At 35.8% G+C, this 26,652-nt stretch overlaps 1 protein-coding gene across 12 annotated transcripts; it reads left to right on the top strand.

The window, feature by feature from the left end:
* Window positions 1-394: 394 nt before the first annotated feature.
* Atp8b (ATPase phospholipid transporting 8B) lies at window positions 395-25,573 on the top strand. 12 transcript variants are annotated; one of them, XM_083036101.1, is made up of 16 exons: window positions 431-560; window positions 10,968-11,487; window positions 14,350-14,872; window positions 15,888-15,946; window positions 16,105-16,317; window positions 16,541-16,746; window positions 16,834-16,989; window positions 17,176-17,818; window positions 18,458-18,637; window positions 19,292-20,033; window positions 20,114-20,306; window positions 21,413-21,564; window positions 21,624-21,976; window positions 22,236-22,461; window positions 22,561-22,796; window positions 22,872-25,573. In XM_083036101.1, exons 2-16 carry the CDS (start codon window positions 11,350-11,352, stop codon window positions 23,289-23,291), a joined length of 4,440 nt encoding a protein of 1,479 aa, XP_082892227.1. In that variant the 5' UTR covers window positions 431-560; window positions 10,968-11,349; the 3' UTR covers window positions 23,292-25,573. The 12 variants fall into 12 exon arrangements, with proteins under 12 accessions (XP_082892235.1, XP_082892227.1, XP_082892228.1 ...); XM_083036102.1 differs by lacking the exon at window positions 431-560 and adding an exon at window positions 1,567-2,029; XM_083036100.1 differs by lacking the exon at window positions 431-560 and adding an exon at window positions 1,567-2,180.
* Window positions 25,574-26,652: the final 1,079 nt, after the last annotated feature.

The following is a 26,652-nucleotide window of genomic DNA, read 5'->3' as shown; positions in this document are numbered from 1 at the left end:
CTCGCCGCGGAATATCCGACTTGAGCGTCGTTGCGGTGCCGCCGCACCGTGCCTTACGTCGCCGTCAACGCTGTCAAATATCCAGCAAGAGGCCTCCTTCATTGCTTTTGAGAACGTCATCTTCATTAACGTCGTTTCCTTCGTCACCTACGTGCCTCGATCCTCTTCGTCCTCTGTGCCCCACGATAGAAAGATCGCCGACCCGTCGTCGTCTCCTCAGTGTCCCGGGAACGAAGCATCGCGTTCGAAGGTCGTTCATCACTGCTGGCAGTGAGACGATCCTGTCCGGAGGTGACACGACGGCGCTGACCACTGATCACCGGGCAAACGGAGAAGAATTTTGTACGCACCACGTTTTTATACCGCGTCGACGCACGCTTGATGCCTACTTTACAACAGCCGACCAACGTCGCGCCGGAAGATCGCATCGTCTAACGGCTGTCATCTTCCGCGTTGGCGAACATATCAATAGACTCCGTCCACAGAAGCGCCTAACTGGAAAGTACAGCCTAAAACTACGCGAACAATGTCGCGCAGCGCTGCCACGCGGCCTATGCAAGGTGAGTGAGCTTTATTTATTGATGCCTATTGCATCTTAATATGTTGAGGCGAGGCGACTCATCTTTCCGCGCTACATTATGATCACTATGACACTTGTCAGCATCAATGATTCTCATTAGTAACAATAGCATGTACACGTAATAGACATAATACGACACGTAATACAACGTGTTAAGTGTATATTGATTGATTTTAATTGATTCAGTTACTGACTAATTTTAACTCTGTTTCAACCGGAGTTATCCTTTTAAATTGAATAGTTGCTTCTTTTATATATAACGCCAGTTTTGCTTTCAAACCCCTCAAATGACCAGGCTATATATATATATATTTTTGCGAAAATACTGTATGACGTTTCTTTGACTACGTTCATTTATTCCGGCAATCTCCTGCTATTCAACTGTAGCGGTCAGTTCATTATCTCCTCATTAGGTGCACAAAGGAAACAGTCACATAATAGTTATATTTTTCTAATAGTATTTTCTTAATTCTTACAAACAAGAAATTTTATGAAGGTTACACATTAAATTATGAGTTCCATTTTTTATCCAGAATAATATCTGTATTTAAGTGATACAAACGCAAATAATATTCATCGCGTGCGCGCGCGTAAGTATATGTATAATATATATATCATATACGTATAAAAGAAGCTCTTATTTGTTTTAAATTCATTATTAATCAGTCCATTGTTATTAATTCATCATTATTCATTATTATTCTATATACTATTCGCGTTTCTCCTCGAACAAAATGTAAATAATTTTTACCGACTTGTGCTGTTGTTCCGGAACTTTCCCGAATCGTTGGTACCATCTGTGTAGTAGAGATACAGCTGGTGGACGGGTCGATCGATCCCCTGGTCGCAGCTGCGTTCGCCACTGTCAGTGCAGCAGCAACCCTCTTTATCCCCGTGGTCGTCGACGACGCTCGGCGTCGTCGTCTCGAATTTTCGCCACGTCGTCATCGCCGGCGTCGCGACGCCGAGCGGCGCGTGGCGCCGTCATTGGACGACGCCTCGAGGTCGCGCGAACCTCGACACCGAACCAGCAGACCCTGTATGTGTGTATGCGTACCGTGCGAAACTGTTCCGTTTCCATCGCCGGGTGAGATGCACCGTCGTGATCCCTCGCCGTGAAGAAGAGAGAGGAACCGCGGACACCCTCGGTGCGTGAGTGCTGCGTGTACGTTCGCGAACTCCTCGTTATCAACCAGTCGTCTTGTCGTGCGCGCTAACGACTCGTCGTCGTTGTCGCGGCTCGGTGCGCTTCCGAGACGATGACGGTGATGGTAACGACGTTGGCGACGACGGTGATGGTGGTGATGCTGATGATGATGGTGGTGGTGACAGTGCCGGTGCCGGTGCTGAACGTGAAATGAAAAACGGTGTCCGCCCCAATCGCCGGCTGATCTATTTGCGACTTTCATATATATATTCTACGAAGGGAGAGAGGAAATCGCGCGTCTTGTGAGTTATGACGATAATGACGATGGAACCATCTGGACGTTTCTTTCAATGTCCTCGTCGGTCGACGTCTTGTCAATTTTCCTTTTAATCGTGCAGCGAATCGTACGAATGTTTAACGTAACAGCAAACGTTTTTAGCTGTGATGATGAAGGTATCATGATAGGGATTCGCTATCACATACTACCGACGTCATCGCATCCTCATCCATCTTTGCGTAATAATCGTGGATAATCGAGGGAATTTGTCAAGGCGTTGATACGAGTGGATGACGATTCCGATCTGTCGTTTGACGATCCTCTTCCGCGTTGATCCTCGTATACGCTCGGGATAACCAACGTTGACCTCATCGCGACGGCGATCGATTGTCGTTTAAAAGCCTCTCGGGCGTTCATACGCGCCTCGTCGTCGCTGTACGCGCTTACGCGGTAAGGTTCCTTCCTTTCTCGAGTTCACATTCTTTTTCTCTCTTTTATTTTCCCATATTCATATTATTAAAGTCAATTTAAAAAAAAAGCATGATGACAGAGATAAACTAATTGGAAACAATATATTTAGTTTAAAAATTTAATTTATTTTAGTTAGATGAAACATGTAATTGAATTGTAGATTATTATTTTTATTGTTTTGTATTGAAGAGATTAATTAATTGGAAAAATTATTTGATTTTTTTTAGATGAATTATATTATTCTTTTTTTTTGTGCGAAAAATGTTGATTAGACCTTTATTGTTTTAGGCGAAATTAATTCGCGAAATTTTGTTGGAAATGGAAAATTCATTAATTTCAGTTAAACAAGAAATATCGATTAAATCTTTTTACTTTTACTTTTTTGATGAAGATTAAGTTATTGATGAAATCTGTCAGTTTCGTGAATTAAAAAATTAATTTAGTCCAGTTGAATGAAAAATATAGATTAAATTTTTTTATTAAATAGTTGAAGTCTCTCCTCTATATATATAATAGAGCTTTTTTCCATTTACTTCTTTTTCCTTCACTCGGTCTCGATATCGCTTTCTCTCTTTTCTGTATCTGTGTCTGGACGGCGATCGTTAGAACGACGTTGATGAGACCTTCGTAGTAAAGTCGTCGCTCCCTCGAGGATGACGAGTGGAAAAGTACCATGAAATATTGAAACCGATAAGATCATCCCTTGTGGTCGAAAAATCTCGGAATTTAAGAAACGAAGGGAGAGGATGGAGAGAAGTTCAGACTTACTTCGAAAGACATGAAATTAACATGAACTTTTTCGAGAAGACGAGAAAAGCGAGGACAAAAATAACAATCAGAAGATTGTTTTTGCATCTCTGTTTTTTTTACTTATTTCTTTTGTTATTAATTTGCCTTGTAAAACAGACAAATACCGAAAAAGAACGAGATTGTCAATCGCGTTTATCGAATGCAAAGTGCATTCTCCCTTTCGTCTCAGGATAAAAAGTAGGTTACTCAACCTTTTCGATTTTGCAGCCGCATTTGCGTGCCTGTCGATCGATAAACCGCAGAGAATGATGGGACAGGATAAAGTTCGCGTTTTCATTTGAACGCGCAGTGAAGTTTAATTAATTAGAAATCTTTTCCAGCGTGTATCGCGAAGCGCGTCATTTAACTTGTCTTTCATGGTGACGTTTATCGGGTCGGGCATAACCTGACCTTGTAAATGTATTTGCTGAAAGAAATTAGCGTAATAACATGAGGTTTTTTCCTTGGGGAATTTTTTTTGTATAGCCGCCTCGTCGAAAATGGGAGCGCCGTTCATGCCACGTGTCGTTAATCATATTTATCGAGTGCTTTACGAATGCATACGCGATCAATAACAAACACGCAGATGGACAATCAACTAGTGGCTGAATTATTGCAAGGCTATAGGTAAATAGACGGTTCATCGAGAATTCTATTATATCTAACGGCTGATCGAAAGTGTCGATCGTAAGACTGCCGGAGTAGCATGGAGACAAATTGTTAATTTCGTGGACGTATAAGAGAGAGTAAAGTCGGCTCATTTTTATACTGAAAACGAGTTTCCTAAGAGATAAATATAGACTTCATTATCAGGAGAATTGTGCAAATGCATTCACGTGGTTTTTAAACATATTCGTTCTTTTTTATCAAAGTTTTAGCATTACAGTAATCACAACTCATACACTAATTAACTCATTGAAAGGTCATATCTTCAAAAGATATATTGCCTCATCATAGATATTTTTATCTTTTGTCATGAAAGGAAAAAGGAAAGAGGTTGTTATTAGCTAGTTGTTGTTACTAGTTAGTTTACCGGGCGATACTTCTAGATGTAACGACGCAATTTACTTTAATCTTTTCTTATTTAATCGCTTATTAGCTCGATGGAAAAACTTGGTATCGTTATACGAAGTATCTTCACTTGCTATAATGATCGCTGACATTCGTTGGGAATTTTAAAATAGATTTCCGTGTATAACGAATAATTTGACAGAAGAAACATCACATCGATGACAATCAGCATTAGAAATTAGAGATTTTTGGCTAGGTTTCAAGGATAAACAGACGATTAAAGCTTGAGTTTCAGTCAAGTTGAAATTAGCTTAGTCAGTAAGTTTAAGCGTTTCGGAAAAAAACTTAATTTAAATTTTAATTATTAAAATTCTTTAAGTTGAAAATTGTCAGAAATTTGTTACTTATAGATCTAATTCTCAAAGAATTTGTCGCTATATGACATCCGTTAATGTTAATGGACATCCTGTATGTTAGGGACGCTGATTTACGCAAGACGATGATACTGCTTGTTGGCCTGGAAAACTTAAACTAGAACGACCTAATAACTCGCTCGACACTCGTAGGGAATATGAGCAGTTCAGTTATTATTAATACCTCATAGCTGATTTGTGTACGCATTAGGATAATTATTATTTAATCGTGATACACCGTATATCTATATATTGTATTACCAATATCTATATACTATTAATGATGAGTATCTATAGAGATTTCTGCTTCATTATACACACACATACACATATCGATTTTATGTTAATTTTTTATAGATTTTTTTTATAAAAGAACTATTAAAGATAAAAAATATATTAAGAAAAAAATTCTTTAACAATTATTCTTTATTATTATTATTATATATATTGAGTACACTTTCTTTTAAAAATTAAATTTTCTACAAGGTTCTTCTAACAAAAGATTAAAAGTGCAAACATAGTTTTTCCTAACTTTTTTTTAGACTTGCTTGTAAAAAACTTTCTAAAAAATATTTCAAATATGTTTTAAATCAACAAACTTTTTACTTCTCGAAATACAGAATACAAAAAACTTTTTATAAACAACGTGCCAACGTTTAGAATTGCAAATTTGCGTCATACCGAGAAGGTATTGTTGTTTATGTCAATCTACGGATGGAATTATACACAAACGATAATAGTTCGAGAGTAGCCAGCCGGCGATGGGATCGATCGACCGACTGGAGAAATATACACGTGGAAGAGAAAAAGCAGTTGTGTATATATTGACAGTCGCGGGAATTTATTAAAAAAGTTCCACGGTGTTGCAGATGGATACCTCCTTTACGCAAAGGAAATTATCTCGAAAATTATTTTTACTCCTTTTTACTGACGAAAGATACTTTGTCTTTGAGATGTCTGGATTACAGTCTGTAAGATGTGACATCTCTCTACACTCTACAGAGCTATCTTATTTTATTTACTAGGTTTTAAATTACATTTGTCAGAACAAATTTTACTAAAATCTGATTCCTGATATACTGTGTGACGAATAGAAAAACTGAATTTTTTAATTCTTGGAAAGATACTGTAAGAATTAAAAGATCTTCATATTTTTGTGATTTAATTAATTTAGTTTGAGAAAATAAATTATCGGAATTCAAAATTTGAGTCATATATATCTTGACTTTCCACCTAGACTTACGGATCTAGGTTCTAGGTGATATAATATCGGTGATTGCCATGCGACCTTTTGCCTCCATATAGCGATGTTTGGACGCCCCACTTTTGTGTTTCCCCGGGAAATTGCGATTTTGCGTGGGTCGTTTCATTATTGTTTCATTATGCGATAAATTCGAGAGTGAGCTGATCGGAGTTATGTTCCTTCGACTTTCGGCAGGGTTCCTGTCCTAATGTGCGCAGTATGATGTGTAATTGGAATGACTCTTCTTTAGTTGTTTTAAAATGCGTTTAAATACAATTTAATTCTTCATATTTCATATTAATTGTGCATTATGTCTTGACATTGTCTTAATGTGTTATTGCTTTGCTAGAGTCAAATTATCTTGCAGTTCGCAACAAATCTAACATTTAATCTTAATCGCGTTTATAAAATAGAATCGTAATTAAACAGATTGTTTAGTTTAGAAAAAAAATAAGAAAATGAAACAAAAGTAGTATAATGCTCTTGTTTAAAGATAATATTTGTTTTTGAGAAACATTAAGGGATTTGGGTTTGTAGTCTAGAATAATCTAAATGGGTTTTGCGTTACATCATCGTGCAACACACAATCGCAGCATTTCTCATTACCATACAGCTGCAGTGTCGCAGGGGATAGGGAAGGGGGAAAGACAGAAAAAAGACGCCTGACTCATTATCAGTATGCGCTGCTCGTGTAGGTGTATAGAATCGGCTGTATCACCAACAAAGCTGGATAATTGAAACGAATGACAGGGTGCCTTGGTCGAGTGCCAATTATCGAATACACATCGCCGTTACTACGGTTAAAGGTGCAAAAAGCTCTCTACGGCACAGCTAGAGTCATATATATCGCTCGCGTTCTTCGGAGTGCTTTACTCTGGCTTTGCAATAAAACGATACGAGTTGCATAGCGGATCTCACAATCAGGTGCTGCAAAAAGTGACGATGTATAAGAGTACAATACCACAAGAGTATATCGCGACCATATCTCGAATCTTCGTTTCATGTTCAAGCATTCAAGTGTCTAGGATTCGTATCTTCGAGTTTCTATATGACGAAGATAATATTAGTCTCATACATCAATATATCTAATGTATTGTTTTATCTCACGGTTGAATCGCAATGTTAATTTTTTCTTAAATATCGGAAGCCTTGAGAAAATAATATTTTATTTGACAATAAGACTTTCAACAAAATACTTAGTCAATTTTAAATTGCACAACGAATCTCGGATATCGAAAACTGTCGTATGCGATGATGCAAGCGATAAGAACGCGTTACGTTTTATTTCCATATCACGTTGTTCTCCTATCAATGCATAATCGACATTTTGTCATCGAGACATAATATCGCGAGTCATCGATAACAAAACGACAACGCCTAGCACCTTTGTATGTAATTCAATTCTTATCGAGTTCCGACGCAGATATATCGACGCAGATATATTGACGGTCCCGGTTATTTTACGATTAAGGTTGATTCACACTATACGTCACGTTCCGACAACGGCACGTATCGGCACCGGCGCGACAAATTTTACATATGTTCAGATTGCTTCGACAATCGTCCGTCGTCCGTCAGTTTTACAGCAGTCAAAATGGATCATGAAAAAAAAAAAGTAAAGAAAAAAAATCGAAAATGGGTACATCCTATATTAAAACAAAGAAATACAACCCGGTCCCAGACCTGATCTTAATTCATATTGGCAGACCCGGCACCGATACGTACCAACACGTACCGACACGAACCGTCAAAATATTCTTTGCGATAATGTCGGTCAATGCCGGTATGTTCCGTTGACGGAACGTGCAGGTCGGTGTCGGTTAGTGTGGACAGTCTCATTTAAAACGAATGTTTTAATGTTTTGTCGCGCCGGTGCTGATACGTGCCGTTGCCGGAACGTGACGGTCCGTGCCGTATAGTGTGAATCAACCTTACGGACGGAAACCTTGCGTGCGCGAACGTCGTAAAATTCTTTTTCAAGAGGCAAATAAATATGTGACGCGAAGAGGGAAAAATAAATGTATGTATGTATGTATTTCGGTCGCAAGCTGACACCTCTCGAGATTGCGATATGCACTCCGAACTTTCTCTTTCCCTTTTTCATCACTCACATTTTCAATCGGGTCAAACTTTTGTTTTCGTGCGCGCATAATGCAGAATGTCTGTCTTCGAAGTATATCCTCCTACTTCCGTCTCCAGAAGGAGGTGGAGAATCAATTAAATCGCAACTTTAATTGATGTTTATAGAGAAGATTCGTCACTGAGCTATTATTGCCTGTATTGACGTAACTGCTATACTTTTTATCCAGCAGTCTCTAGTTAGGTTGAGAAGATGCTCGAGATTTCTCTCGTTTTTATCCCGTATTTAATAAAAATAACTATAAGCATTTAAAATACGAATTTGAATAAAAATATAGTAATTTGTCGCGCTAATAGATCAGTATAACAGTTAACAGTTCGCTCTATATAGCGGTGAAGAGAATCGTCACGCTAATGCATTTACGAACGGAAGTGGAGTGCCCGCGCGTTGCTCCATTATCGTCGAAAACGGTGCTTCCAGACAAAATCTAGACGGGATCGTGAAAGCCCCTGTTGTAAATTATCGCGCGTCACACCGTGCCAGAAGATCCGGAGCTAATTATGACGAACGTACGTACATCCACATCCGTACTCGCATATATAACCGTCAATCTATACTTAACGCTACGAATATAGAATGATTTGTTTACGATATCTCGGAGTGAGGAAACCGACAGCTGGCTTCGTTATCGTAGAATATAAAGATCTAAACTTAACTATATTTCATCAAGAAAATGTATACGCATAGTTAATGTGGGAGAGAAACATCAATGATGAATATTAATATTTTATAATATATATTGTCTTCATTATTATTTATAGTTAGTATTTATTTATGTGTAATTAGTGTATTTTTATTTTTTTACTCAACTTAAAACATTAATTGAATAAATAATTACTCGGCAAGGGATTAAAGGTCGAATTATATTTTTTTATAAAATCTTGAATAATAATATTTGATGTCATTTCTTCTATTATTGACGTGTTCTATGAATATCTATCGCGTTAAGCAATACATTCTTTCCTTTGATAATACTTCGACATAATTCAGAAATAATTTTCCGATTGAGCACCATTATATCTTATGTAAGAACCGCCCCTTTTAAACTCTGCGTCTTTTTTGGTACGATTGACTGATAGTTCGACATCTCGACGTCGCGTCGTAATGTTTGAAAATGTCAGACTCGAATATACGCGCGCCGCGGCCACTATAAAATCCGTTCGCCATTATTTCGGGAGGAAGTCCGGGTATTTTTGTTGCTAGACGTGCGAGAACAGAAGTGGCGGCTTTGGCGAACGATGACATCATTCTAGTATACGAGATCAAGGACGACGAAGAGCGCGCTGAACGCTGCTCTTCGAAGGATCTATACGCTCTATAAGTACACTTGTACTCATTCGTGACAGTATCGTACTTTGTTTTTGACGAATGCTTTCTTGAGAGCAATTATGTTTATTAATTACATTAAAATATACATATAAATAAATGTAATTTTATATTCTTTCTGAAATATATTCTTTGTGATAGCTTTTTAAAAAAAATCAAGTTAATTAGTTTTTCCAATGAAGTATTAATTTTATTTTTTTTTATTTTTAAATTTTATTGTTAAAAGTCGGTTTCGAATAAGCAATCTTAAATTTTCATGTTTTTTTTTTGCACTTCCGTTATTCGCGATAAACTTGTTACGGACGGAAATGCCGGCGTCTTTTCACGATACACAATTGTGCCGTTTTATTACTTATCCGATGGGTCATTCTGATCTGCAAGCGGAACGAATGCGCCGCTTTCGAGAATGGTCAATTATTATTTACGCATAAATAGTATAGGCAGGTGATTTCATGAGCGTACTATCTAGAATTACTGAGAAATAGCTTTAGAAAACAGGATACCGTGCTGTCATCCGCTTATTGCGAACATCTCCGGTTACTGACACACAAACGCGGCACTTAGCTTACACGTGGGTGGATAAGTGTGCGTTGCAATCTTTTTCTGTGACATGTTTTCACGAGGATGAGAAACGTCTATTCAAGTTTAAGAATAGTTTAACATTTATGATAAATGCGATATAGACGGCTACATCTCTGTTCATTATTTTGACGTATCTATCAATTCCATTTGCCTATTCAATATTTGGTATATCTATTAACTATTTTATTTATTTGCTTAATTTCAATTTGTAAAATAATTATTTGCTGCAAAAAGTTTTTTTTATCACTTTTTGCTAGTTTTATTTATAAATTATTACGATTTATACGAAAAATATGGCATTCTAAATTTTAAAATAATCTTTTAAATAAATTAAAATAACTTTTTTTCTTACTTTAAATAGCAGATTTTGTATAAATGCGTCTGTACATTTTTTAAAAATTTTATAAGAAGATAAATATTATTCTTGTTATTTTTATTTGTGATCAAAACAATCTAGTATTAAAAATTAATTGGTCCTAAACTAATATTCCAAGTGCAATAATCTGGTTGAATTCCGCTGTTTTCCTGTTTTCTTGATAAGAAGTCGTCAGGAAGGCGTGTTAGATAACTCGTCTAACCGCATTCCTTTTTTTTCTTACATATAGTAATTCAGTGCCAGCTTGAATTAATCTTTATAGTTCCAAAGTTATGATAATTAAAAGAGTATAATTAAGCTAGCAGAGAGAAAATAAGTTTAATCGATATAGATAAATATATTTCTTTTAAAAAGTTATAATACAAAAGCAATATAATAAATGATGAAAATTTCGCTACACAAGTTTGTGTCCCCTCGTTATTGCAACGATTAATCTCCACTTGGAAAGTTTCCAAAAATCGACCACAAGGGATGATTAGCGATTCGAGTCCTGGCAATCCCGTTGAGAATAATTCGATTTGCAGTCTTTTCCATTCGTTGTCTACACAATTTTTTTTCCGTGCATGATCCTCCAAACATGAATCACGATCACATGTTTACTATTACATATAGGCGTAACGTTCGCATCGAGGGGATGTTTCAAGACTTGGTCCCGCAGGAAGAACGTTTCCTGTGTTCCGTAAAACGGGCAAAACTTCCGCGAGTCCAGATTTCCGTGACGCGTTTACGGGACCCGAGAAAATTCGATAGAATTCCCTGAAATTTCTTCTCGGAGAATTGCGGACAACTGCCGAGGGTGAAAGACATACGCTTTGCGCGTGGTGATACACAGCATCGAACACGGGGGGTTTCGAGCGACTCGAACCTTTACGAGAGAATGTCGATCGGAGAACTGGATCGTCGGTACGAGAGGCAGTCCAGTAGTGGTGCTGTGGCCGGGTACAGGGGAATTGGCATCACGAGGGGCCAGCTGGCGGACTAATGCGGTCCCGCAATGATCCACGAGGACGAGAAGACGGTGGTGGGTCCCAGGTGGAAGAACTATGTAAGAGGCGAAGCGCGAAGCGGGGGGGACGAGATCGTCTCGCCGCCGGCGACGACGCGGCTCAGGTGCCAGAAGGTGGCAGAAGAGGTTGGCCTTATAGAGGGTTTATAGTTTGCGTAGGATAGACGATGAGCGTCGAGGTCGACACGCTGGAACTCGAGGTCTTCGAGGTGAGTCTTCAGCCCCTCTCGAGGACGCGACGAACGGAAGTCGCCGCGAAACGCGTGAAAAAAAAACCATCTCCGGGATAACAAGGAGATATCGTGTTCGAGAAAATATAGATTACCTGACAATACGATTATCGATATTTTAATACATGAATTCTAATTTGGATAAATTAATTGCTTAACTTCTCGTGCTTTATTGTCTTATGCGACACCTCTGATTAAGAGAAAATCTTAGAATTTTTTTGTTTCATTGAAAATATTCAAACAAATAGACATTTTTGATTTGTATTAGAATTTTATTTTTTTCTTTTTCTAACTTTATATTAATATATAGAGGAAATGGATAAATTATATTATTATTGAATAATTTTTTATATTTAATAAAAAAGAGATATACACGATAGTTTTCTTTGAAGAGATAGATATTGTCTTGTATATATATGATTAGCAAGTTTCAGTATTTATTACAAATGTCTGATTTTACATATGCCTTGTACTTACGTAAGATTAATGATTACACACTATACGATTTAATTATAGTTACAATAGCTTGTTGCATAACACGATGCGAAGAAGTCAAGCATAATTTTTAGTAAATATATGTTGACTGCATCTCCTAAAGACATTTTGATTATTTTATTTTATACTTTTGTCAGATATACGTAGATTTTTCAATTTTACGATAAATATTACAAAATATTTATAATAATACAAAGTACTACAAAAATTTACAATATATAGTATACATATGTGCATATAAAATTCGATATTTTTTGACGCTCACAAGATGTGCAAAAAATTTTAATTTTATTCTACCGCGAATTGAATGCAACTCGTTGGAAAAGCAATTTGACTTTTCAAGTACGCAATACCGAGGTCGAAGAGTTATGCAACTTTCGATACTATGCAATAGACTTCCGTTCGCTGGCCCGCGTGCTGTTTGACAAGTAATGCGCTTTGAACGTGACTTTGTTGGTGAACATGATTGAGTTATTACATATCGCAGAACATATGTCTGCCCAATAATTTGCAAGATTAACACGGACACATCTCTATCCTTACCCAGTCCCGATTCTTATTGCATCTTATTAGTCATATCAGTCAGACCATAGTTGTGAAAAAGATGTTTGAAAATAATTGATTAATCTTGTTGATATATATCCACTCTCAATTATGGAAAATGTGCAATTTCTTACGAGAAAGACATATATAAAAAGTATATCTTTTTTATATAAAATATAAGTTTTTTTCGTAATGATCCAATTTTTTCGTGAAGTTTTATTTTCGCGTCAGTCACCGTCTTATATTTCCTTAAATGCAAGCTCAATCTTGTTACATGTGAAATTGCCATCGCGTGTAACTTCGAACCAGCTTGCGAGAGTAAATCGGAGCATTTGAGCCAGTCAGTCGAATTTTCGTACAGTTTGGTCAAGCAAACTCCGTACAAGTTTTTAGCTATTACCGAGAACTTTAACATGATGTAATGTCAACATGCTGAACTAAAATATATTCCAGATGGAATCGGACGTTAAAAAATTATGAGAAAATTCCATATGAAAGTTACATTTAGTTTTGCAATTTTTATTATTTAAAAGATGCATTTCAACACTGAACAATTCATGCATATGCATTTTGATATTCTCACATCGCCATAAACTTTGACAGATCTTCTCTCGCGCGTCATTCGCAGAGAAAAAAAGAAAGTCAAAGATGACAAACGCGCACTCGCGGCTTATAACTCAATAAAGTTCTTATAGTCGTTTAACTTTTACGTATATCGATGTACCGAAGCTTTATCGCGAGTACCGGAAAATGTCTCGTTTCACTTTGTCCGTGACATGTTTTCATACACGCGTTCCGCGTCGATCTATACTCGTACATGCCGCGCTGCTTTTCACGCGTTTTCTAGAGCACCCACGATCTTCGGCGAGTTTATTTTATATACCACGTGAATCGAGTAAACTGCTGGCAAAGTAGTACACACGGTGCAATCGATATTTACGCGCATGAAGAGTATATTATAACGATGGTTACTTGTCCAATCGAGGCACACACACACGCACGCGTATATTAATTTTCTTAATTATCGCAATATTCTCATCTGCGTATTTCTTTATCGTGTAAAGCAGTAATGTGTGGGCATATCTGCATCTATAGTAGATTTAATAAATCAAGTTTAATTGGTTCGAATGGTTTTTAGGTCTCTTTTGACGACGCAATCTTCGTAAAAATGCAATATCGCGAGATCGATGTCGAAGTCTTGTAAGGTTTCTCAAAGTGGCCGATTTATTTTTAAACGTCGACATAAACAAGATTTGCAGAAGTAGACGCGATGGCGCCTAATTTAATCCTATTATATACTTTGGAAAGTATTAAATCAAATAGTCACACCATAGTTGCCTGGGCTGAGTCTGACTAGCTAGAATGTATTTGGCATCTAATCGTCTTAAAAAAAATCTCGACGTTATATAATTTTTTTTTTTTCGATACTTTTTTAACAATTCTATTGACGAGATAATATTCTTTGCATTCACGACACATAATTTTTGGTCCCATACCTTTACCCTGCATCCTCGTCTCTATTAATTCGGTTTTCTCTATGAAAGACCCGCGCGTAGACAATCAAGGAGAATTCTTCGTTCTCTTACCATAATCATGAAAATTGCTAGACACGAAAAAGCGCATCTGTCGTGCCAAACGGCGTGTCCTCGACCGATCGTTTCTACCCGTCCTTGAACGTGAACCGAGTAACGTGAGCGTATTCATGTCGCGCGACCATAAGGTGAAGGATTACGACGACGAGGCCGAATTAGCGGATGCGTCGACACGTCGTGGTACCGCGAGGACGTCCAGGAGCAGCGAGCCAGGTAGCCGCAGATGTTCGACGCAGGAGGCCGAGGAAGACGACAACAACGGCGGCGGCGGTGGTAATAATAACGGCCGCAGGAAGCGGAAGAAGCGGCGGAAAACGCAGCGGAGCAAGTTGCAGCTGCAGCAACCGCAATTGGAGGTGACGATCGGTAGCGGTGGTCAGCAGCGGTCACACGCGCTCACCCTCGGCTCGTCGTCCGACGAGGTCGAGGCGGTGGGCGAGTGCTCCAAGAGGGACTCGTCCAGTAGTCTGGGTGGCGGCAGCCGGCATAACACCCTACGGGAATCCCTGCTGACAGTGTTGGGCAAGTTGGTGATTTGGAAGGGCACCAGGTACCGATCCGCCACCGCCGCCTCGTCCTCCTCGTCGGTGCCGCCGAATTCGCCGCCCGCCACCGAGTGCATCGGTCGTAGCACGTCCTTCTTCTCCAGCGGTGAGTTCCCACGAACCAGGATCGTCGGGCTTTTCTTTTTCCCTGGGAGTTGCACCGCTGGTCCCAGTCAAGGTCCCGAGCGATGATTGCGATCTCTATACTGACTTATGTATACACTTTTTTATTTTCGTGTCATAGGAAATGTTGTCGATATCCGTAGAGAAACTTTTTTGCTCGCATAAATTATTATATCCGATTTTGTACGCGATTCTTATATAATAATAATAATTTTTTTTTTTTTTTTGTTGACATTTTTGAAGAGGGAATCGCGAGTTTCCTTGACACAGTCGCGATTTTGGCACCGGTTGTGTACGAGTTCCATTTAACTGACACGCTGTATTTACGTTTATGTCACTTTTCTCGACGCAATTATCGCGAGTAGAATAGTGCATGCGCGGGTTACGCAACAGATACGACAATCAATGTTATTTTAATGCAAGTTTCAGCAAACGTCCACTTTGCACGACCATCAAGGTTCCGCACCTTGGACATTCGAATAATTTATTAAATTCCATAAATAAAACACGAGTGTATATGTAACACCCACGTACTTTTCACGAACACGTGACAGTGAGGTGTGCCTGCTACGTAAGATCGATTCGATCGTTTCTTCGTGGTAATACACCATATTGCGCTGGACTTTGCAATATTTCGCTCGACGAGCCAACGATTAATAGTTTATCCAGTTATGCGGAACTGCCGCAATAGATATATAACAAGCGAGTGTAAAGCAATACATTATAGATTACTCGATTAACTACGAAAAAAATCGACTGTAATAGAGCAACTATGTCTTCCATTTCGTTCATACGATTGTTTGAGTTACATTCTTCATACGTACGAATATAATCGTGCAAATTTTTGTCTTTTTCCTTAATATCTCTAATTATTTAGCGCAATATATTTTATGCGGATGACAAATATCTACTGATATATCTAATGAGAATCATTGATTATTTTTTTATAAATTTAAAAGCATACAATAAGTATTTTGTTTATTTTGTCATTTTTACAGAAACAGAGAGGCGGATTCGCGCCAACAATCGCGAGTACAACTCACAATTTAATTATGCGGTAAGAGAAAAGCATCTTTTTATATTTCTTACTATTTTGTCAGAGTCTTGTGTGTGTAAAATGTAAAAAGTTTAAAAATTAAATATTGTTAAATAAAAAAAAATTAATATCTAAAGATGACAAAAAGATTACGTACGAATATTTTTATTGTTTTGCAGAATAATTACATCAAGACGTCCAAGTATTCGGTCCTGACGTTCCTACCATTGAATTTGTTCGAGCAGTTTCAGCGGCTCGCTAACTTTTACTTCCTATGCCTGTTGGTGCTTCAGATGATCCCCGCCATATCCTCCTTAACCCCTATCACCACAGCTATACCGCTTATAGGGGTACTCACGCTCACTGCCGTCAAAGATGCCTACGACGACTTTGTAAGTTTCTTTTCTTATTGTCAAATTTGCTCTCGTTATTTTCGCTACATTCTGCGGAAATGTACAAGAACGATCAAATGAGTTCTATATTAAAAACTAGCATCAAAACTAACAGCAAAGTAGCTGTAAAATTATTTATAAAACGCCTTTTAGAAAAATATACAGAGTGTTAAAAAATTTATATTATTCGCGAAATAATACGATGTGGTAATTGAATTTTTAGCAACGGCATAGCAACGATTCTCAAGTAAATAATAGAAAATCTCGAACACTGCGAGGTACTAATCTTCGTGAGGAGAAATGGTCGCAAGTTCAAGTGGGCGATGTAATCAGAATGGAGAACGATCAGTTTGTCGCAGCGGACGTTCTGCTCCTGACGACGAGCGAGCCGAACGGTCTCTGTTATATCGAAACAGCTGAATTGGACGGGTATAGAAAATCACTCACTTATACACAATTAAATATGTACATATCTATAGAGATGAATTGTTGCAATAATCTGTGACATTCGTGTAGGGAGACGAATTTGAAGTGTCGTCAGTGCCTGCCCGAAACTGCCGAGATGATGGATAATCATGAATTGATCGGCCAATTCGATGGAGAGATCGTTTGCGAAACCCCGAATAATTTGTTGAATAAATTTGATGGAACACTCACGTGGAGAGGACAGAAGTAAGATTTAATATCGTAAATGAAAGAAAATGAGAACGAAGTATCTTAAATGGAATATTCCGCAGCAGATCACGCGTTTCTTGCAAAAACTGGAAATAGCTGGTTCTTGTTTTGCGCGTGTATCAAAGTTTAATTCAATTATCATTTATAGAAGATATCGCCATTAATGTTTTGCAAATATTGCAGGTACGCATTGGATAACGACAAGATTATTTTACGAGGCTGCGTCCTCAGGAACACGCAGTGGTGCTATGGCATGGTGATCTTTGCAGGCAAGGATACCAAATTGATGCAAAACTCAGGGAAGACCAAATTTAAGAGGACCTCTATAGATAGGCTGCTGAATCTTCTCATCATCGGGATAGTGTTCTTTTTACTTTCCTTATGTTTATTCTGCATGGTCGGCTGTGGTATTTGGGAGAGCTTGGTAGGTCGTTATTTCCAAACGTATCTGCCATGGGACTCTTTAGTGCCGAGCGAGCCCATAACCGGTGCCACAGTGATCGCCCTACTCGTGTTCTTTTCGTACTCGATCGTATTGAACACAGTGGTGCCAATCAGTTTATATGTGAGTGTCGAAGTTATTCGATTCGTTCAATCGTTTTTGATAAATTGGGATGAGGAAATGTATTACGCGCCCACAAAAACGCACGCTAAAGCTAGGACTACCACGTTAAACGAAGAGCTGGGCCAAATAGAATATATATTCTCCGATAAAACCGGGACACTGACGCAGAACATAATGACTTTCAACAAATGTTCTGTAGCAGGAAAATCTTATGGCGACATCATCGATGAGGTTACTGGCGAGATCATCGATTTGAACGAGGTAAGTTGTTTCTTTCGTTATTGCGAAGATCTCTAATTCTCGATGCCGACGATAGGGTACGTGCTACACATTCATGTTACTTATTACAAAATTATATACATATTGTCCACGATAAGAAAAATACGTTATCCGCATTATATAGCTATGCTTCCAATGTTGCGCGAAAAGAATATTAGTCATATATGCTTCCGCTAAAAATTCTGTTATTGTATACATATAGTGGAATCATATTGCATTGTGAATATGACGTTCAATGATAGAATGATACAACATTATATTATTGAATATAATGATATAACATTAATATATTCCTTTTTATTGTAATTTTTATTATTTTAACATAATTTCCAACTGATAATGATTATGCGGAAAATTATAAAATGTATTTTTTTTGCAATTGTTTTAGCAAAACATGTTAAAACATATATCACTAGTATGCAATCAGCGTTGAAAGTGTTCTCGCACACATTGCTTACATAATTTGTAGATTATTCTGAGTGTCGATTGTGACTTCTTTTTTAAATCATACACGATGTTTTCCTTTAGTTACATGCAAATATAATTTCAATACGTATCATGGTCGTATCTTTGCAAGAGATTTCATATACATCACTTAGCATGTGTGTGCTGCATGTATAGACGGACAGAGCTGTTCCAACGCCGACGATGCGATGGAAGAGCGGACAGGAATTTGTACGTCCAGTTTATACACCCTTAAGTGGTCCGAACGTACGTCTTCTGGAACAAACAGACAGAGTATCCAATACAACACCGGAACCTGGCATCAACGGCAGTCCGAAGATTCCACACAAGTCTTCAGTACGCATGTTGATAATTAGCACCTCTTCTCTGTCACGGAATCTGTATATGCTATCGCTTTTATCTGTTTGTCATTGCGATTGTACACATCACATTCAATATTATCTGTTTATCATTGCATTCTATATAACGCACATCATGTAAGTCAAAGCGTTTCTAGTATCTTTGTTACGCTTAATAAAGTAACTCGTATCTCAATCATATCTGTATTGATAACTTATGAACTATATTTGTATCTCATTCGTGTTCTCTTGCACGTTAGAACTTTATGCTATTAAATAGATACGCTACTGTTTGCTCTTATTTTTTCTACTATATTAATACATTGTTAAGACTAATTTCTTTCGTAATTTTCTTGTAATATATATATGCTTCAGAGGTAATTCAACTAACAATATATATACATACAACTTATGTGTCTTTCAACGAATTAATGGATTTATTTTTATAGAGACAAAGTATATTATTCTGAGTAATACATATGAAGATTTCTAGCTTTTCGTCTAGCTTTCTTTACTTTATTTTTTAACAACAGCGGATTTCCTGATTTTTCGTTAATAAGATTAACTTTCTCCCTTCTACATAACTAACTTCGTTGTAACATACGCGAATAAACGCAACGAAATTCTTAAAAATCTCATCGTACATTTGCAGACAATGCCACCTTTGGATTTCTCGTTTAACAAGGATTACGAACCAGACTTCAAGTTTTACGATCCCGCATTGCTTGAAGCCGTCAATCGAGAGAATCAGGATGTCCACAGTTTTTTCAGATTGCTGGCACTCTGTCACACTGTTATGCCGGATGAGAAACATGGCAAGATTGAATACCAAGCACAGTCGCCCGATGAAGCTGCCCTCGTATCCGCTGCTAGAAATTTTGGTTTTGTCTTCAAGGAAAGATCGCCCAACAGTATAACGATCGAAGTAATGGGGAAAAAAGAGATATACGAATTACTCTGCATTTTGGACTTTAATAATGTACGAAAGAGAATGTCTGTAATTTTGAGGAAAGACGGGCAACTTCGATTGTACTGCAAAGGAGCGGATAATGTTATCTATGAGCGATTGAAAAAGGACAGCGAAGAAATAATGGCAAAAACATTGGATCATTTAAATAAGTTCGCAAGCGAAGGTTTAAGAACATTGTGCCTTTCCGTGAGGGACTTGGACGAAAGCTTTTTCAATAATTGGAAACAACGTCATCAAGAAGCGGCATTAAGCCAAGAAAATAGAGACGACAAGCTGGACGCAATTTACGAAGAGATAGAGAAAGATATGTCGTTATTAGGTGCTACCGCCATCGAGGATAAATTGCAAGACGGTGTACCTCAGACCATCGCCAATCTGAGTCTCGCTGGTATTAAGCTTTGGGTATTAACTGGTGACAAGCAGGGTAAGTTTTTGGAGAACATAAATATTATGTGAACATATATCTATGTGCTAGTTACATTATCACATTGAACTCTTTCACAGAGACAGCTATCAACATCGGATATTCGTGTCAGTTGCTGACGGACGATCTTACGGATGTCTTCGTGATAGATGCCACTACTTACGACGGCGTGGAGACACAGTTGACGCGATATTTGGAAACCATTAAAACAGCCTCGACTCAACAAAAACGGCCGACTCTCTCCATCGTCACATTCAGGTGGGACAAGGAAAGGTCAGGCACATGAAAGAGACGGAGTACAATCTATTAACTTCTTCTATTGCTGATTTTGATTAACGCATTCGTTAAAAGAAAAAGAAGAAAAATTGATCTCTCATAATGAATGTGGCTATGTTTCATGTAATGCTTTCTATGTCTATATTGTTGTCATTATATGAGAATTTATTGTACTTAACCTCTGGAGACTTTTATATGCTTTATATCCAAGCTAGTGGATCTTGCAATGCAGTTCAAATTATAATGATTACCTAGAAAGTATGAAATAAAAACATTTTTAGGCATTTATTTTCGGACAATTATATAAGAATGTGATAACGAATCATACTTTATAATAATGCTTAATTATTGTATGTGCATTGGTTTTGTACATCTCATCTTCTATTTATATTTATATCGCAAAGATCCAACTTAACGATTTGCATGTGTATCTAATAATATTGTCTAGTATCTTTTATACTTAAAAAGCATTACAAAATTGTCTTTTATATCTTCCAACTATCAAAGATATCGAGACTTGCTACATTATTGTTGATAATTAATCAGCAATATAATCAAGCTATTTAGAATGATAGTCTGACTGGTAGAAATCTGACTTTATAAATCACACTTCAGATATTTTTCAGATACTGCACATGTCATATCTGAGGTATTCTACTATTTAGTGATACATTTATAGTCATAGATAACTAAAAATTATCATGATGCTTGATATTCACTCCTTCTCTTTCTGTATGCTTAATAATATAATCTTAGTGAGATCATCATATATTAACATAATTAGTATGTTGCTTGTGACACGTTCTTGTATTTGTAGTTATTAATACAACGCACTGTGTATCATTTATGATTAACGTGCATTATTTTTAATAACATAAAGTTTCAAAATTTTCTATTGTTTTATTAATTGTTTTATTAATGATGAGATTGTGCGATTTGTTATCTATCTTTTCTTTTAATCATTTATTTATTGGTTCAAGTTTTGTTATAACTGTATACTATATATGAATTTAATAAAGTTAAGCTCGTCGAATGGACATCAGATCGTTATTTATTTTGAATGAAATAACTATATTTTGCTTAAAAGCCATTTTTTTGCATAGCAGTGATACAGAATACAATCCTAGTAGGGAAGAACAGGACGAACATGAAATGGAGCATTCGACAGGATTTGCAGTGGTCATCAATGGACATTCTTTGGTTCATGCGTTGCATCCACAACTGGAACAGCTTTTTCTAGACGTGTCCAGTCAATGTAAGTTCGAATCGATCATTTATTTAGAATGAATATTTGACGTAGTACGAATTTTACAGGTAAAGCTGTAATATGTTGTCGAGTGACACCACTGCAGAAAGCGATGGTCGTCGAATTAATTAAGAAAAGTAAATCCGCGGTGACTCTGGCAATTGGCGATGGCGCCAACGATGTCTCGATGATAAAGACGGCTCACATTGGTGTTGGTATCAGTGGGCAGGAAGGTTTGCAGGCCGTATTGGCCTCGGACTATTCGATAGGGCAATTTAGATTCTTGGAAAGATTACTTTTGGTCCATGGCAGATGGTCGTACTACAGAATGAGTAAATTTCTTAGGTATTTTTTTTATAAGAACTTTGCGTTTACCCTCTGCCATATCTGGTTTGCCTTCTTTTGCGGATTCAGTGCACAGGTAAGACATTTGGAAATTTTACACAGTATTATATTATAATAATATAATGAATGTGAATAAAGACATAAAAGAAAAATGATGTTTCAAAGGCGAATATGATTTATAATTCTCCTTTGTAAGAGCTTGCTCCAAAGTCGATATTTATTTGGAATATGAATGTAATAATTTATCTGATAATACATTGTAAGAAAACAGTAAATGAACTGCGAGCGATTAAAATTGCACAATTGTATATAAAATTGTATATATTTTCTTGCAGACTGTGTTTGATCCTATGTACATTTCTGTCTACAATCTATTTTATACCTCGTTACCGGTTTTGGCAGTTGGGATTTTCGATCAGGATGTTAACGACAAGAATAGTCTAATGTATCCAAAACTATACGCACCAGGATTGCAGAATTTACTCTTTAACAAGAAGGAATTTTGTTGGAGTGCTCTGCACGGATTTTATGCTAGTTGTGTATTATTTTTAGTACCTTATGGTAAATATTTTGCATCTACTATAAAAGAACTGTATATTAATGCTTATTTTCAAATTACAATAACAACATAAATTTACGCATGCGCATATATTTTAACAGGAACATACAAAGATGGGGTGTCACCAAAGGGTTACGTACTTTCTGATCACATGCTGCTGGGCAGTGTAGTAGCTACTATATTAGTTATAGTCGTCACCGTTCAAATAGCCCTCGACACGTCGTACTGGACAGTTTTTAACCACATCATGGTGTGGGGTTCGCTTATTTGGTATTTTGTTTTAGATTACTTCTACAACTTCGTCATAGGTGGTAGTTACGTGGGCAGCCTTACGATGGTACGTATCGTTGCCACGAATTATTTAGATTCTTCAAAATTACAAATATTTCAAGCATTTAATTTGCGTTCACAGGCTATGTCGGAGGCGACCTTTTGGTTCACAACGGTGATATCTTGTATAATCCTCGTTATACCAGTACTGTCGTGGCGATTCTTCTTTATGGACGTCAGGCCGACGTTGTCCGACAGAGTCAGACTGAAACAGAGGCTGGCACAATTGCGTTCCCGTCAAAGTCAGGATATACTGCGTACACCGTCTACGAGACGTACACGGCGATCTCTACGGTCGGGCTACGCCTTCGCTCACCAAGAAGGTTTCGGCAGACTTATCACGTCCGGCAAAATTATGCGCAAATTGCCAAATGGTGCTGATTTTAAGTTTTCTATGCCGTTTACGAACAATGTTACGAAACAAGTTAATATTGCTACAACATCACCAAAGGACAACAGTGCATCTAGAAATTCACACACATTGGACACGATTAATTTATAATTACTTGAATATCAGTTATATATATATATATATATATATATATATATATATATATATGTTAGAACTCAATGCAAGACACTAAGTGCAGATGATTCTAGTGAATTTTTCTTAATTTATTTAGTTTATTAATGTGTGTCAAGTCAAAATTTTTAACACATCGAATTTATTGATTTCAGTGTATCCCATTGAAATTGTATTTCTATTTTTTTTTCTTTTTTTTCTTTTTTTTTTTTAATATGAATTGAAAGGTATAAGTGATATATTATATGCAGAATTCGAGAGAATCTCGTAAAAACTGTCTGTGATTATGTTACATTTTAATTTAAACATTTATTTATTTGAAGAAAATTTTCGAACAATTAGAATCACTTACGATTTATAATGAATGCCTATGAACAACGATAATGATAATATTAAAACAAATGCACGTAATCTTTAATATAAGGAATTCCAGTGGGATACATTGAATTACACTACAATAGAAGTAGCATATGCTATTTATGTCTATACATCACATTAAGCATTTATGGATCTGTTATAATTATGACTTAAATATATATCTACGTGTTCAATAATTTTTTAATTATATTTTTGCACTTTTGCCAAGTAAATGTACGAAATATACATATTTCATTTAACATTTTGATGTTGCAATTGTTTTGTAAATGAATATTTTACATTATAATTATATATACGCTGTATGGGAAAAATAGCTTATGCTACATTATAATATGTTTTTAATTAGTAAATTTTGTATATGTTAGAAAACAATTCTGAATATCTCAGCATATTGTGAACAATCTTTGGTTTTTTCAACAAATGTTATGATAATTATATGTGTTTAGGTTCTCTTCATGTGTTGATATAAAATAACATTGAAGTAGTAAGTATTAATAGAAAATGTCGAAAAATGTATTTTATTTGATCTAAAATTAAGATTAATTTTCAATTTAATAATTGGAATATGAATTTATTATGGTTACTTATTCACGCATATATTATGAGTGAACTGTTAATTTATTAATAAAATAATATTGAGATAATTCTTTTGCACAATATATACAAGACATTTCTCGCATTAAAAGTTTTAAACAATTGAAAGAATACGTTCTCTTAGTATTTAGTACTGTTTATATTTTTCGGTCCATTTTGAAAACTATAGCATAAAAATTAATGTAATAATGATAAAAAGAATAATTTGCATTGTCATGCACTCCTTGTGTATATAACAGAAATGTCACATAGAGAAGTGTCAAAATCTTGTAAAGAAATATTTTATCTCTTGTATTGTATTATTCTAGTATAAACATATTATTATTGTAAAAACAGAAAATGCGTTTACACGATATATTACGATAAGAATAGTAGTTACATTGATAATTGCCTTTATAAGATATAAATATAACAAACGATTTAAAATATTGTACCATAGCATTGATTGTAAATATTTTAAAGAGATATATATTATATATTAAATGTTAAGTATACATTTTTTAAAAGAAAGTAATATATAGATAGATCGATTTAAAAGAAATACGAAGATAGTAGCTATATTGTATTACATTATCGCGGATAAAAAGTTTGCCTTGGACTGACTACTGAATATATATAATATTAAAGTAAAAAAAGAAACAGTAGTAAAACAATGGAGTATGTATTTCTACTTTTAATATTACATAAAGCTTAGGGAGAAACAGTCTGTATGGGGAAAAGAATGTTTCCACAATCAAACCATCTTTCTCAAATGAAGAAGTTTAAAATTTCGGTTGCTTTGAAATATTGTGCCTAATCGTCAAACTACACAGAGCGTCTCAAATTCACATAAAATTTTATTAGTTTACGTTTATATGAGATGTACTTTTCGTTTTCTATGTGAATAACAAATGTAAAATAAGTATGTGGATTACTTACTTTAAATTATTAGTTCCACAGCCGTAGGCATTCATTAGTTTTTGCAATAATCTCTTTTGTACTATAAAATTATGCTCATGCAAAACTTGCAATACAAAAATGAATTCTTTCAAACAAGCTTCTGAAGTTTTTCTTTCGCTTATCATAAAACATCAAATTTTTACGTCTTAAAATAAATTACTATTGTTTCGAAATGAAATAGTGTGTAGTACAACGTCTATTCTCAATTAATAGAATAATAATTTATGAGTTTTATATTAACATATCCCACTGTATATTTATTTATAAAACAAATTGTTTTCAATTTCTCTTTGAACATTTTCTTGAGAATGGAGAAATTTTGTTTTGAAAATAAAGTTTACTAATAATAAGGCATTACCGAATGATTTCTGCATGTGATAAAGATAAGATACTTATCAAGAATCATATAAATGGACTAAAAGAATATATTTAAGAATTAAAAACAATGCTAGAATTGTATAATAAATTTCATCAATATTGAAAACACACACATGAACAAACGCATATTGTCATGATAATTTTTTTATTCTGCATAAACATGTCGCTCTTCATATGCAAGAAAAGTATACAATCACATATAAGCAAAACGTAATAGCTTATGTATCCTTTAGAAAAATTGACTTATGCATTTATTTTCATTATATTTATGTTACTTATAATAATCTTTTATCAGTTTATGCAAGATTGTTAGCGCACGTGATGTACATGTATTATAGTTGTCCAATATTACAAGCAACATCCTTATCTGCAAAATTAATATAAAAACTCTGAAAATAAACATGTATACGTTTTAGATATAATTTTTTTTTAAATTTTAAAATTAAACAGGCTAAAAGCGCTTTCTATTCACATCTGAATTAATATTTTATTGCTGTTTACATTGCAGGAAAATTATATAAATATTTGGAGATCTTGATAATTAATATTAATGTGCTTACTTAATGTAAGACATATAAAAGTAACATATAATCATAAAATATTGTTGATTGCATAAGGTGTTGTGTATGTTACAAATCAAATACTGAATCAAATTTAAAAGCAGGGTGTCTGTCTGCTGCATGTGCTCTATTAATTATATATTAATTGATAGATATAGAATTCTCAGAAAAAAAAACTTACTTCAACTTTAAGTAATATATTTTTGTGATTCTATATTTCTCATAGCAGTTTGTGTATACTTTTCGCGAACAGTTCTCTTTTTCAATTTCATTTCAAAACTAATATCTTATTTCTTTAAATCGCGATTGTTCATAAGTGGTAATAAATATTAAGATAAACAAATTTCACGATAGAGTCATGCAGAGGCACTCAATCTTCCGCAAATCAATATTAAAATTTAAGATGTTCCTTGTACGCGCTAATAAAATTTAATACTATTACAAAATTATGTACTATACGTATGATGTAGCAACAAAATTAGAATATAATC

This window comes from Prenolepis imparis, unplaced genomic scaffold, assembly GCF_030444845.1.
Source record: "Prenolepis imparis isolate NDT839.2.m4 unplaced genomic scaffold, iyPreImpa1.0 SCAF_4, whole genome shotgun sequence".
In the NCBI taxonomy this organism is placed as follows: Eukaryota; Metazoa; Arthropoda; class Insecta; order Hymenoptera; family Formicidae; genus Prenolepis; species Prenolepis imparis.
The sequence above is the reverse complement of the archived record's forward strand: the minus strand, read 5'-3'. Positions and strand labels throughout refer to the sequence as shown.

Coding starts and splice junctions, on each gene's coding strand:
- Atp8b (XM_083036101.1), top strand. CDS start 11,350: ATGATCCACGAGGACGAGAAGACGGTGGTGGGTCCCAGGTGGAAGAAC. Junction 11,488..14,349: donor GCCAGAAGGTGGCAGAAGAG/GTTGGCCTTATA, acceptor CGCGACCATAAG/GTGAAGGATTACGACGACGA. Junction 21,565..21,623: donor TCTAGACGTGTCCAGTCAAT/GTAAGTTCGAAT, acceptor CGAATTTTACAG/GTAAAGCTGTAATATGTTGT.